This window comes from Salvia hispanica, chromosome 1 (assembly GCF_023119035.1).
Source record: "Salvia hispanica cultivar TCC Black 2014 chromosome 1, UniMelb_Shisp_WGS_1.0, whole genome shotgun sequence".
Lineage (NCBI taxonomy): Eukaryota > Viridiplantae > Streptophyta > Magnoliopsida > Lamiales > Lamiaceae > Salvia > Salvia hispanica.
In genome coordinates, this window is record NC_062965.1 from 52,548,873 (window position 1) to 52,563,184 (window position 14,312).

At 37.0% G+C, this 14,312-nt stretch overlaps 3 protein-coding genes across 5 annotated transcripts; 2 read left to right on the forward strand and 1 right to left on the reverse strand.

Annotated features, from left to right (window-relative positions):
- The first annotated feature begins 583 nt into the window (after positions 1-583).
- Positions 584-1,813, forward strand: LOC125200520 (F-box protein At1g11270-like). The gene has a single exon (XM_048098155.1). The coding sequence runs from the start codon at positions 584-586 to the stop codon at positions 1,811-1,813; it is 1,230 nt and encodes a 409-aa protein (XP_047954112.1).
- A 2,488-nt stretch (positions 1,814-4,301) lies between these two features.
- LOC125203360 lies at positions 4,302-5,649 on the forward strand. The gene is made up of 3 exons (XM_048101689.1): positions 4,302-5,257; positions 5,324-5,392; positions 5,466-5,649. Exons 1-2 carry the CDS (start codon positions 4,392-4,394, stop codon positions 5,361-5,363), a joined length of 906 nt encoding a protein of 301 aa, XP_047957646.1. The 5' UTR covers positions 4,302-4,391; the 3' UTR covers positions 5,364-5,392; positions 5,466-5,649.
- Positions 5,650-9,790: 4,141 nt separating this feature from the next.
- LOC125201637 (uncharacterized protein At1g76660-like) lies at positions 9,791-13,554 on the reverse strand. Of its 3 annotated transcripts, XM_048099827.1 has the most exons (5): positions 13,298-13,554; positions 13,098-13,184; positions 12,500-12,679; positions 10,611-11,736; positions 9,791-10,261 (listed from the first exon to the last, which is right to left on the reverse strand). In XM_048099827.1, the coding sequence occupies exons 3-5, from the start codon at positions 12,551-12,553 to the stop codon at positions 10,077-10,079; spliced, it is 1,365 nt and encodes a 454-aa protein (XP_047955784.1). In that variant the 5' UTR covers positions 12,554-12,679; positions 13,098-13,184; positions 13,298-13,554; the 3' UTR covers positions 9,791-10,076. The 3 variants fall into 3 exon arrangements, with proteins under 3 accessions (XP_047955784.1, XP_047955785.1, XP_047955783.1); XM_048099828.1 differs by lacking the exon at positions 13,098-13,184 and having other exon boundaries at positions 13,321-13,554; XM_048099826.1 differs by lacking the exon at positions 13,098-13,184.
- Between the last annotated feature and the right edge of the window lie 758 nt (positions 13,555-14,312).

Sequence of the window (14,312 nt, forward strand, 5' to 3'; positions counted from 1 at the left end):
GTTAAATAAGATTTTGATGAAAATATCTTATTTGAGTGAGTTTGGGAAATACCAAACAAAATGCAAAGTTCGTGATATTATATACCAATTTCAAAGTTCATGGGAAATACCAAATTTTGGGCAAAGTTCATGGTTTTAGAGACCAATTTCCCAATACTAAATCATATTACTATGTTTTTGGTTTATCAATTGAATCTAATATATCACATCATAATTGACATATAAATTATTACAAATCGACTTAGAATCTTACACTATATTCCTTGAGATTGCGATTATTACAAATCGACTTAGTTTATTTATATCTGGAGGAGGAAAAAGAAGATCGACACTAAATTAGATTTTTTTATACATTTTAGATAAATTTTAAGATACACATTATGTTAAAAAAATGTATGAAATCTCAAATCAGATTATTATGATAGTAATTCTGATACGAATTGGATTAGAAATATACAATGAAATCTCAAATCAGATTTATTACTACTACTATTTAATGAATGAATATATTGTTTCCTTTCCTAGATAGAAAATTTATTATAAATAAGGGTGCATTGTTGAATGAAGCAAGGCATAAGCAGAGATGAATCACATTAATGGTTTCGATTTCTTTGGAGAGCTTCCACTAGAAATCACTATCGATATACTCTCCAGACTTCCGATCGGAACCGTAATCCGGTCCAAGCTCGTCTCCAAGGCATGGCGTGATGCAATCAAGTCTCACGAGTTTGTCGAGGCCCATCGTTTGAAAGGCGAACACAAACACGAACACGACACTTTCTTTGTAGGGACTAGCTATGGAGACTCTGTAGAGACTAGCTGTGGAGACTCAGAAGGATACAAATTGTTAGAAGGATATGGAAGTAGCATCCCCACCACCACCACTATACCCTGCACGGGCACGTTGGCGGAGTATAAGCCCCTCCTCCCATATAGCTCGTCGGTCATGGGTTTAATGTTGCTTTTTTGCCCTCTTTCCGAAGTTTTTTCCATATGCAATCCGGTCACTCGTGAGTACGTGAGAGTTCCCCTCCCTCCGTCTCCATCTGGTAAGATTCTCGATCGGGTGGGTAGAGTTCTGCACTTCCCTAAATTTCACGTTACATGTTTTAGTTACGGAATCGGGTTGAGCAATAAAAGCAAGCAATATAAACTAGTTTATATCCGCGGGTGTTACGGATGCCACATATACACTCTAGGAACAGGACAATGGAGGGTGGGCCCGAGCCCACCCAAAATTGAAGGTTATAGTCATTTCTTTGGTGGAGGAAATTGGGCATCCCTGGACGGGAAGCTTTACTGGGTAAAAGATAAGGAGAATATTTGCTCATTCGATCTTGAAAGCGAGGTTTTTACCACTTTCTCGGCTCCACTTTGTGCCCGTCAATATTTAGGTGTTCCTGTCGGAAAAATTTGTTACTCGAGGAGAGTGTGTTTTTTGGAGGAGCGGCTCTGCGTATGTGATGTCGCAAGAACATATGTGGATATTGTTATGCTAATATGGACAATGAGGGGAGAAGGAGATTGGAGATTGCTATGTACGATACGTAAGGATGTGTTTAAGGGAGATATGTATATGTCTCTCCCAATCAAAGTGTTGGATAAGGGTAACAAAATCTTGATGGCATCTAGTGAAGGCTGTGGTGAGCGATATTGCTACGACATTAACAATACTTCAATCACTCAAATCGGCTATGTCGCTGGCGACTCCCTCGATCAACAATATACCTATGCATGCCCTTTCAATCCTACTTTTGTTCCACTCAAAACCTTGTTCCAACACCAAGATAAAGATATCATTCACTCCTTTTGATTTGTCTACTACTTTTTCTTAATTTCTAAGTTTTAGGGAAATTCACTAGATGGAATTTATGATTCATTACTATTTAATCATGTTTTGTTATTTATATCAACTTAAGTATTAAACTTACATTGAAGGGTTTCATTTTATTTTATGCTCTATTTCACGTGGCAACCATATTCTAATTTAGATATTTTTTCGGTTAGGTGACATTTTTCCACCACAAATTTCATAGTTATAAATTTTGTACATACTTACCATAATACTTCCTCACGTCTATAAAAATATGTCCTATATTTATATAGTACTCTAGTATAATTGATTTTTTCTGACTACTGATCAGTCTCTCTCCCCACAACTAAACCAATAATTTCGTACAAGGAAATTAATAACATAATAATATTCTAACCAAGTAAAGATGATCAGCTCCAAAATTCGATTTCATCTCTCTATTGCTTCCTTTCATAGTTAGATGATTTTTTTTAATTACTTGAACCAAACCGATTGAAATCACCACTAAGCAGACCACGTCATGTGGGCCACTCTCTCCCATGTAATAGTATTAATTAATGTAATTACATAAAAAGTAAGTTTTAATGGAGTAGGAGTATATTTTTTCACTAATTATTACACCTACAAACAATTAATTTTGTATTAGTATTATTCATAACAATGTGTAAAAAACGCAGCAATAAGGATTTCGAACGCAATACAGGAGCGCGGTGGTATGATTTGATTTAGTTTTGCTTCAGGTAATTAATGAGGAAAAGGAATAAAACTAAAATATGCACAGTTTGGCGTTTCATTCAAATACTAAATGAAATAAGATAATAAATGGCGGGAAGGGAGTTGTATATATGGTGTAGGAAAATATTTCTAGATTTCTTCAAATTTAAATGGTCATGCATGATGCTGGCCTTTGTTAATTGTTTCTATATGTAAAATAATTAATATTATATTTCGATTTTTGATCATCACGTGTTAGTATATTTTAATTGCCATTATTAATACTATTATATCTAAAACAAAATGAAGTGAAATTAAGTTGTTCATGATTTACATATTATATAGCGAATCCAGTGCGCAAAGATTAGATGATCTTCATTGCCGCCGTTGACAAATAGCAGCTTGTTTTAGCCAACAAGGCGGTGGTTGAGATAATTTGAGGCGATGAGAACTTGAGGCGGCAATATGTCCGGCATTACCACCTCCAGCAGGAAGCGGAATTCAAAATTTTTCACTGATAAGATGAGAGAAAACATATTTTAAAATGAGATACAAGAGAAGCAGCGCAACAAGCATGTGCGCGGGTGCATACAACTGACCGCACACAAACAATTCTCTTCTAACTAACTTTAACTAACTCTCTTCTTATTTTCACGAGCACACTCTTCCACTTTATATACTATTTTTCAGCAATTATATTTCAATACATCGAATCAAAAATCTCATACCATTTTTTTCTCCACACCTCAATTTCTCTGCATAATCTCTCCAATGGCTGGAGAAGCTAGCAAATCTGCAGCAACCGGTGAGGGGGGTGAAGGAAAATCATCTGCGGAAGGAAAATCGGGAAAAGCAATCCAAGGTGAAGAAAAATCTGACGTAAAATCGGGAAAAGCAATCGGAGAGGCTTGCAAATCAGCAGCAACTGGTGAAGGTGAAACCTATTCTCAACATGAAGGAAAATCTGAAGTAAAATCGGGAAAAGCAATCGGAGAGGCTTGCAAATCAGCAGCAACTGGTGAAGGAAAATCAGGAACCGCTGAAGCAGAAGCAATGGGTGAATTTGGAGGAAAATTAATCGGCGAGGGGAAAGGGGAATCAATCTGTGCTGATCAGGTAATTTACAGTTATATACTAATTAATTGCAGATTAGTGTAGATTGACGCAGTACAAAACATAGTACCGATTGATGCTAGTTAATTGATTGCAGATTAGTTAATTGATGCTAGTTAATTAAACAGAGTATTGATTGCAGATTAGTCTAGATTGCCTCTGTTTTACCGATTGATGCTAGTTAATTGCAGATTAATATAGATTGACTCATGCCTAAACAGAGTATTGACTGCAGATTAGTCTAGATTTACTCTGTTTTACCAATTGATGCTAATTAACTGCAGATTAGTATAGATTGACTCATGCCAAAACAATATGCTAGTTAATTGCAGTTTACTATAGATTGACTCAGTCCAAAACAGAGTATTGAATGATGCAGTAAATTCATGGTTTTGGGCTGGGCCAAATCAGATGGTCATGTTTGGGCTTTGGTTGGGCTAATATATCAGTTATTGTATTTTACTATTGTTTAATTGCTTGTACTTTGTTTTATATTTTGATATTACAGGGACTTGATCTCATTCCAAATGACATATTTGTCAATATTTTAGAATGCATTCCAGCATTAATGTTATGGAATTTGAGATTACTAAGTAGAAGGTGGAATGATACAATTCAAGATAGAGAATTCGCTAGGCATCATGCTGATAAGAAGATTACACCTCCAGTACTAGCCGTAAGCCTATGGAAATCCCCTCATAAAGGGAAAGAAACAGAGCGTCATCGGGAGACGCTTTTTCAGTTTCGCACTATGAATCCGGAATGTATTAGGAAAACTTGGGATTCTATTAATGAAGTACAACTACAGTTCAGGGTGCCAGGAGTGCATCACATAATATACTCAGTTGATGGATTTCTCATGCTAGCCACAGGTGAGAATGGGTTTAGTCTCTTAAACCCATTAACCCATGAGTTGGTAACGGTTGTTTCTCCTATTAGTAACTGGGACAGGGTTGGATTTGCAAGACTTGGGGATACTTACAAGATTGTGTTTGTGGGTGATTCTTACTGTGCAATCAATCAGTTGGGGACAGATCAGTGGAAATACAAATCTTTTGATAACACTAGGTTTAGTTATGACAAGTTCAATACCTGTCTTCTGGATAAGAGACAATACTGGGTTGGACATGACACAAGCAAGAAGGATGCCATAATTCTGGTGTTTGACTTTGAGTCAGAGGAATTTTCTACTATTTCTCCCCCTCCTCTTATCAATTATCCTGATGGAGTGAGTATACCCGAGTGCAGCCAAATCTCGGAGCAGGATGGGAAGATCACTATTTGTGGGGAACTCTCTCGTGGAATACTCCAAGTATGGGTTAGAGAAGAGCTTGACAAGAATGAGTGGACAAAAGTGGCGACCCTGGCCATGTATTCTCGCTTAGGGCACGATAATGAGGAACATAACTACCGCTTGATTAAGATTTTCGGAGAGAAGGATGAGGGGCAGAGAGATTCTGATTGTTTGCTATTGATTCGTAGACCTGATGTGTTTCACTTTTTGACTGACTTACCATATGTATGGGTATTGAGATATCCTTTCGATAAAAAGCTTGATTGGGATAGCTTCCTCCATCCAGCCCTCCATTCATTCTCCATGAATAGACTGTTTGACATGTGAGTCTAATTTGTTAAATAGAATAAATACAAAGAAGATGTGCTAATGATCTTTTCACTATGCAGGCCAAAGAAAGAAAGAGATTCTGGGAAAGGCTGTGAGTGATTTAAATACTGAAATAGATTGGAGTATGGGTAAGTCTATTTGCTAAATAGAATAAATATACATATGATTGTGCTAAATGCTAATGATTTGCTTCATATGCAGGGCAAAGAAACAGATTCAAGAAAGAGATTTCACAGAGGCAGTGAATGATCAAGAAAGAGATTCACAGAGGCAGTGAATGATCAAATAATTGGATATGACATATTTTGGCATATTTTAGGCATTGTTTTCGAATTGTTTTCGAATAATTGGTTTTTGCTATTAATCAAATATTGGATTTAGATCGAATAATTGGTTATGACATATTTTGGCATATTTTAGGCATTGTTTTCGAATAATTGGTTTTTGCTAGTACCTTATACTTCCCTATGGATGAAGAATAGACCGTTCTTAGATGATAATGCAATTGGTATTGGGAAATGGACTAACACCTGTGGAAGTAGAATGGACAGTTGTCAACTTGTCATTAAGAATAGAATGAAAATATTTTGGGCAGCGCATGATGCAGGGGTTAACGCTACTTGAAAATTAAAATCGACTGCACAGCTATGAAATTAAATATATTCAATATTTATAGGTTTCTTTATTAGATCCTTCAATTTATATAGTACTCCACTAGCCGTATTTAAATTGTACTCCACTAGCAGAAATGCTTAGTCAATTTAAATTGTACTCCACTAGCAGAATCCATTGGAAGATAATAATAATAATAATAATTGTAATTATTTTTTATTCTCTTCTTACTAGTCAATTGACAAATGTGGTATGTGGATTCCATAAGGTTACAGACCAAACAAATGAAACATGATTTCAATATATTTTTGTCAACCACTTTAAAGCATTCAATATAAACTTACAACATTAAAGAAGAGTGGAAGAAAGAAAGACGGATTTTCTCTAACCCTACCATACTTCTTTTCTTCTTGATATAAACAACTACTCTGATCACATTTTATGCCAAAAATCGAGATTAGGGTAAGCGAACTTGATGAAGAAGTGCTAACAACAGCCAAGTCATATTTGGATTATAGCAAGCAAAAGCAGAGATGAACTGCATTAATTAATGGTTTGGATTTATTTGGAGTGCTACTATGAGAAATCACTATAGATATACTCTCCAGACTTCCCATTGTTACCCTTACCCGGTCCAAGCTCGTCTCCAAGGCATGGTGCGACACCATCGAGTCTCACGAGTGTGTTGAGGCCCATCTTTCTAAACACGAACACCAACACAAGGCTCCCTCAACCAACAACATACCTATGCTTGCCCTTTCAATCCAACTTTCTTGATCCAATTTACCTTTGATTGAAGGCTTTAATTTATTTTTAAGCAGTTTAGGTAACATTATTTAGCACGAGATTTTCAATAAATTTCGATCACTCTTGAACAGAGTACAAATGTTTTTTTAGACAAATTTCGATCACTCAATCAAGAGATCCTATATGTGTTAGGGAAATTAGTGATTCATTTTCTTGTTAGATAGAATCATAAATGGACTAACTAATATTAAACTCGTTTGATCATCTAATCCTTCAAATACTAAATCTTATGTTTATCAATAGAGCGAGTATATAACATTAACAACAGCTAAAATTGCCCAAATATATATACTTTCAGTCTATTTTCATAGTTTAACATATACTAACATTTACATACAACAAAGTGCACATTGCATTCTTTCTCCAACTGAACTATATGCCAAAAGTTGTATGCATTTATCTATAAATAACACTCTTCAAAAATTATAACAGCTCTCACACAAAAGGAACGTTAGACCATCAGATGTTAAATCATATAGCAAGCTACGAAGCACAGATGATAGCAAGGGCCAGTGGCGGACGCAGAAAAAAATCATAGTAGGGCCTGAACTATATACTTACTTCGTCCGCGAACAATGGTCTCATTTTTACTTCAATAAGTAGTCTACACATTCCACTAACTCGTCTCAATCACGATTTATTATTAAACTATAACTCATATTCCACTAACTTTCTTTATTCATTGCTAACGTAATTCTTAAAACTCGGACTAAATCAAAGTAAGACACTTAATCACAGATAAACAATATAATTTTTTAAGTACTAATGAATAGCTCAAAATATTGTTATAAGTAGTGGGAAAAAAAAGGTAAAAATATTACTTGAGACAACTACAAAATATTCGATGTGAGCACGTTAAACTTGAAACAAACTATACGTAGAATCCTATATGAATTAAACTACACGGTCAATGCATGACATTTTTTTCATATTTTCATTCTTAATTTTTTTTTTTTAAATAAATATTTGTATAATGGAATTGTAAAGAAATAAAGGAAAAGAAAAGAAAATAAAAAAGTAAAAATTGGAATTTACAATATTAAAGCCACGAAACCTTTTTTTTCCACATAGGTAATTAAAGAATATAGGAAAGGGGATGTATTCAGATTCATAAGTTAAATAGTGTTTAAAATTAAAACGCTTGTAGTCCATTGGATCATGAGACAAAATTGACAATACGTACGACTGAGTATTTGTAGGATTACATGAATGTGCAACCATGGTTTAGTCTATGTTATCTTTATCTAACTATGCGATGACCCAAGGTAGGCACTCCCGAAAAAGAGAAGAGACGAGCATAGGCATCTTTTTTAGTTTTTGAAATGTGTGACTTCATATAGACTGTGACTTCATATATTTTCATGATCATTGCATAAATCTATACAGATCATTACTAATCATTCAAATTCTAAACTATATGGTTTATAGGTTTATCAATTGTATCTAATCTATCACATGAAGTAACAATCATAATTAACATATAAACTATTACTAGTACAGATTATATCGACTAAGAATCTTATTATTTGTTCCTTGAGATTGCCATTATTTCAGTTCGAAATCTACAATGAAATCTCAAATCAGATTTATTACTACTAGTTAATGAATGAATATATTGTTTCCTTATTTTTGTAAATAAGGGTGCATTGTCATGTCAGATTCATTACTAATGAATAAATGAATAAATTGTTTCCTAGTTAGAAAAATTATTATAAATAAAGGGTGCATTGTTGAATGAAGCAAGCAAAAGCAGAGATGAATCACATTAATGGTTTCGATTTCTTTGGAGAGCTTCCACGAGAAATCATCATAGATATACTCTCCAGACTTCCGTTCGGAACCATTATCCGGTCCAAGCTCGTCTCCAAGGCATGGCGTGATGCAATCAAGTCTCACGAGTTTGTCGAGGCTCATCATTCTACAAACACAAACACGACACTTTCTTTGTAGAGACTAGCTTAGGAGATTCAAAAGCATACAAATTGTTGGAAGGATATGGAAGCAGCGCCCGCACCACCACTACTATATGCCGCACGGGCACGTTGGCGGAGTATAATCCCCTCCTCCCATATAGCTCGTCGTTTAATGTTGCTTTTGTGCCCTCGTTTCGAAGTCTTTTCCATATGCAATCCGGTCACTCGTGAGTACGTCAGAGTTCCCCTCCCTCCGTCTCATAAGGTTCTCGATCCGATTGGTAGACTTGACCCCAAATATTGGCATATATGTTGTAGTTACGGAATCAGGGTGAGCAAAAAAGCAAGCAGTATAAACTAGTTTATATCTTCGGGTCTTACGGATGCTATGTATACACTCTAGGAACAGGACAATGGAGGGTGGGCCCGAGCCCACCCATAACCGAAGATTATTTCTCTGGTGGAGGAAATTGGGCAACCCTGGACGGGAAGCTTTACTGGGTAAAAGATATGGAGAATATTTGCTCATTCGATCTTGAAAGCGAGGTTTTTACCACTTTCTCGGCTCCACGTACCAGTCAATTTTTACCTATTCCTTACGGAATAAATCACTCGAGGAGAGTGTGTGTTTTGGAAGAGGGCCTGTGTGTATGTGATGCCGCAAGAGGATATTGGGATATTGATATGCTAATATGGATAATGAGGGGAGAAGGAGATTGGAGATTGCTATGTAGGATACCTAAGGATAAGCTTATGGGAGATATGCGTAGGTCTCTCCCAATCAAAGTGTTGGATAAGGGTAACAAAATCTTGATGGCATCCGAAGAAGGCTGTGGTGAACGATATTGCTACGACATTTACAACGCTTCAACCACTCGAATCAGCTATGTCGCTCTCGGCTCCCTCAATCAACAGTATACCTATGCATGCCCGTTCAATCCTACTTTCGTTCCACTCAAGACCTTGTTCCAACACCAAGATAAAGATATCATTCAATCCTTTTGATTTATCAATGTCTTAGTTAATTTCTAGCTGTTAGGGAAATTAGTGATTCATTTTCTTGTTAGATAGAATCGTAGTAGATGGACTAACTAATATTAAACTCGTTTGATCATCTAATCCTTCAAATACTATATATCATATTGTTTAGGTTTATCAATAGAGTGAGTATATAACATTAACAACAGCTAGAAATGCCCAAATAAAGATATTTTCATAGTTTAACATATACTAGTAATATTTACATACAAAAAAGTGCACATTGCATTCTTTCTCCAACTCAACTATATGCCAAAAGTTGTAGTCTCTACACTTGATGCAGAATTCTTGAATGTATTTATATATAACAGACACTCACACAAAAGGAAGGTTGGATCATCAGATGTTAACAAGCTAAGAAGCATAGATGATAGCAAGGGCTGCAAATACATACACAAGCGATTTTAGGGCGTTCGCAGCATCAGCCTCCGTGGCCTCAGCTTTACCTCCGGTTATGTTGTTCTCTCAGGCTTCGCCCTCTCCTGTACTCAATCTCCGCATCAGAATTGGACGAACCAAACGGATACTTCCGGCTGTTTCTAGGAGCCCCCATCTTCGAGTATATGTCTTCATCATCGCTTGGGATGTGGCTACTTGGCAACCCTTGCTGCTTTTGCGGGGCTTGATCTGAGAAAAGAAAGAAAAGATAGCAATTTTCTTGTCAACAAGGCATCATTAAGAGGTGGCGTTGGATCATTTTATACGATAAATTAGATTGACAATACGTATGATTGAGTATTTGTAGGATTAAGTAAATGTGTAACCATGGTTTAGTCTAAGTTATCTTTGTCTAACTATGCTAGTATGACCCAAGGTAGACACTCCCGAAAAAGAAAAGAGACGAGCAAATTCACACAACGAATCGACCATGCACGGTGTAATCGAACCTAGTCAGCATCCAATGAGGAAACATAGGCATGTATGACTTCATATAGACTGTGGCTAAGTGAAGATACAAAGAGGTAAGCATATTTACCTTCGGGGCTGTTGTACGAGCCGGGATGAGTCAATCCTGCATCTCCAAGCTGCAGAGCAGGAAAGCCTTCTTGCCTCTTGCCTGTCTCCGTCCCCTCTCTTGATGGTGCATTTAAGATGTTTCCTTCCCCGGGGGGTTTGTCGGGGGTTAGCGGCGTCATGCTGAAGGAGTCGTCCGACACGTTTGATATCTCAACATAATGTGCTGTGGTGACAATTTCATCAGCACTGAACCCGAAAGAAGCCCTATAAGCCTCCAGTTCCTCGGGATCAGGTTTGGAAACCTTCGCCTGCCTGTTTTGGTGCACGTTTCCTCCGTTCGAGTAAGCATCCGATTCTCGGGAGATACTTAGCCTACCACCGGATTGAGAAAGCGAGGACTGGTCAAGATAGAACTGCGCAAATGTCTCGGGACAGAAGAAATTGGAATCTTGCCGCGACTTTCCACCGCCATCAGCATCAAGCCCGATATACTGGCCCGGCCCGGATTTCGAATACCCAGGCTCTTTTGAAGGGGTCGAAGGACTCCACTGAGAGGGATACTCTTTCTCTGGCGTCATAGAAACCGGCGACCTGAGGGCACTTGCCGGGCTTCCTGGGTAGAGCGAATACGTAGCGTGCAGATCATTTGCAGCGAAATAACTGTGCCTATCAGCGCCTTTCATATTGGTGGAAGACGAGAGGAAATGGGCGTAAGGCACGTCGGGAGAAGACGGGGTGGTCAAATGCGCCAACTCCGGCGGAGGTGTATAAGGAGCTGTGGATGGCTCGGTTGTGAAAGTCGAGAACACGGGAGGGGATACCAGCTGCGTCTCGTGGGCATATGGGCCCGTGACGAACATAGTAGACGAAGGACCGCTGGGAGAGTTAGCAGACAAGAAACAGTTGGGAGACGGAGCTGTAGACGGGAGTGCAGAATTCGAGAAAGAAGCAGGTGAAGATGGCGGAGCATAAAGAGACTGGGGGATTCCGGTCGTCTGATTAGGCAGCCCAATGGCTTGGGGGCCGTTCGGCTGATTCGATACTTGGTTCCCTTCGGGCATTCTTGATGCGGGCACGATCCGTTTTCCGCCTTTGTTTTTACCAAAACAAGAAAGTCCAGTCCAACAACCTCCCCACCTCTTGCGCTGCAAATAAAGTGATACCATTAGCAACAATGTTCCATCAAATAAAGAGATGCTTTAAAAGGGAAACACAATCCTAATGAAAGAATCAAGCAAAGAATTTGGAAGAGGAGCCATAGAAAACAGGCGTTTTTCGAGGCATGGATTATGTAAACTTCTAATAATATGAAATGATATGGTCACATAATAATTATGTGAAAGTAAAGTAGAAGACTAGAAGTGATCAAGAATAAATAACTAAGTCATACTAATTGATAGATTGATGCATGTTCAAGAACTTATGGCCGTTTACATCACAAGAACTCGGATTTAAAAAAGATTAACTGATGGATTAGCAGTGAAATATACATCTATCATCGCAGTACAATGACAGTTGATATATCATACATCCGACTACTTAAGCCACAGCTGCACAGAGTCACGCGGCATAAGTTAAAACGACTATCTCTAAAACCGTGCACCATATTAATATCACTTACCAAATCAGGATGCCAATCAAACCTGAGAAAATATTTTCTTCTTTTTTGTATCTTTATGAGTTTAATATCTCAAACAAGTTAACGATTAGGCCATTGGCAGTTCTACAGTATCTAACGCAACACCATATCAACGTCCCAAATACTAAAATGGATAAAAGCATATATGACACTCCACCAAGCTCAAGATCACTAAAGCATCGAAGCAAGACAGTCGTAAATTCCACCCCAGGCATGCAATCAATCACAGGCGGAGACGATAAAAGCTTAGGGTTCATAATGCAATATACCCGGGAAGCCGGTGCTTGCTGTGGCTGCAGAAACCTAATCTGCTCTGACGCCATGGCCAAGTTGGGTTCGAAGGCACAACACAACCAAAATCTTTCGTCTTAACTCCTAATAATGGGAATAGAATCCACCCAACTCACAAATTGTTGAGGACACTTTGCAACTCTTTTAATATCTCCGCTCTGTTATTCAAAACACAAGAAACCAATATTACATATGAAGAATGCACTAAACAAGCATACTTATTTTCAAGAAAACCAATGCTAGTAAGATAGCCTCTATAAATGTTACCTAATATAAAGAATTGGCCAACAAAGACAGTTCTAAAGAATCATTTTTTTTTTTACTTTTTTTAAAAAATTTACTTTACACCTTGAACTCCCACAATAGAAGCTCACATACTTCCAATTCTAACCCATCCAGATATTGGAACTTGTCATTGAGTTTTTGTCAGTTGTAACAACAAATAATTCCATTCCAATTTTGGACCCAAATATATGCATAATTTTTTTGTTTCAAATATGCTGAAAGCGACCCCACTAGAAATTAAAAGGAATAAAATTGTTGTTGCCACTACTGAGGTTGACAATATTCACCAACCTCCCAACAAATTCTCCACAGCATCACATCATTATCCAAACAGCACCAACAAGAACACACACACTGAGTAAAACTCCAAGCTTCAAACTTGCAACAGAAAATAGTAAAATGAAAGAAACCCATTACAATCAACACGAAAATAGCAAGGCCCATCAAATTAAAACTACCAAATTGGAAATATCAGAGACGAATTTCAGTACCTGAGCTAAAAGAAAATGCTCACATTTCCATTGTTGAGATCTGCGGAAGCTCACTGATGAATTAATCAGCTAATGAAGGAAATTCTGTGTGTGTGTATGTGAAGAAGGTATGTGTGAAAGGCAAAAGGAAAAGCAATGGCTAGATCTAATCTGCAATCTGATTTCTTTCTTTTTCTCTTTCTTTTTGTTCTTTTTGATGAATTGTCTTAGTGTTTGGGAAAACTGCTTTGCTTTTACTTTTCTTTTTGTAAGAACAAAAATTAAAGTGAAAAAAAGGTAAAGACAAAGGGATGGATGACATAACGGCGTTACTGAATCTCTACCTTTTTCTACGTTGGTGGGATAATGAGTGACGTGGCAGTTCATGATTGGCTGGTTTTGTCTGTGGAGAATCATCTAGTACATGTTTTTTAGCCTTTTCTTTTTACTCGTGGATTATTTTTTATTTTTTTTGGATGATTCATCGTGAAACATTTTCATTTCGGTACGAGATATTTTGAGTATAAGAAATACTCCGACATTCAAATGAGATGACGCATAAAAGAAATCGAGTCACTATAAATGAGACGAAGGAGTATATCTGATATGCACATGTCAATATTTTTTGGCAAAATACATTCTTAGGTCCTTATACTTTAGTCAAAGTGTTCATTAAGTCCTTGTACAATTTTTTCGCTTTAATAGGTCCTTATACTTTTTACAATATTTTTATCAAGTCCGCGTACAATTTTTCGCTTTAGTAGGTTCTTATACTTTTATCATAACTTTCATTAGGTCCTTGTACAATTTTTTATTTTAGGGACTTTTTTACATTTATCTTGGATAATAATCTAAATTTAATTAAACTTAATGAACTTTTTAATATTCCATTATTTAACTTAGCATAGTCTATAAAGATAATATCATCTTGTTATCCAATAATCTCTATAAGTTGTAGAGAATAATAAAAAGATTAACCGTGATGATTGAAGATTAAAATCGAAGTTTTTTTTAGAATAACTATCTGAATTTTCAA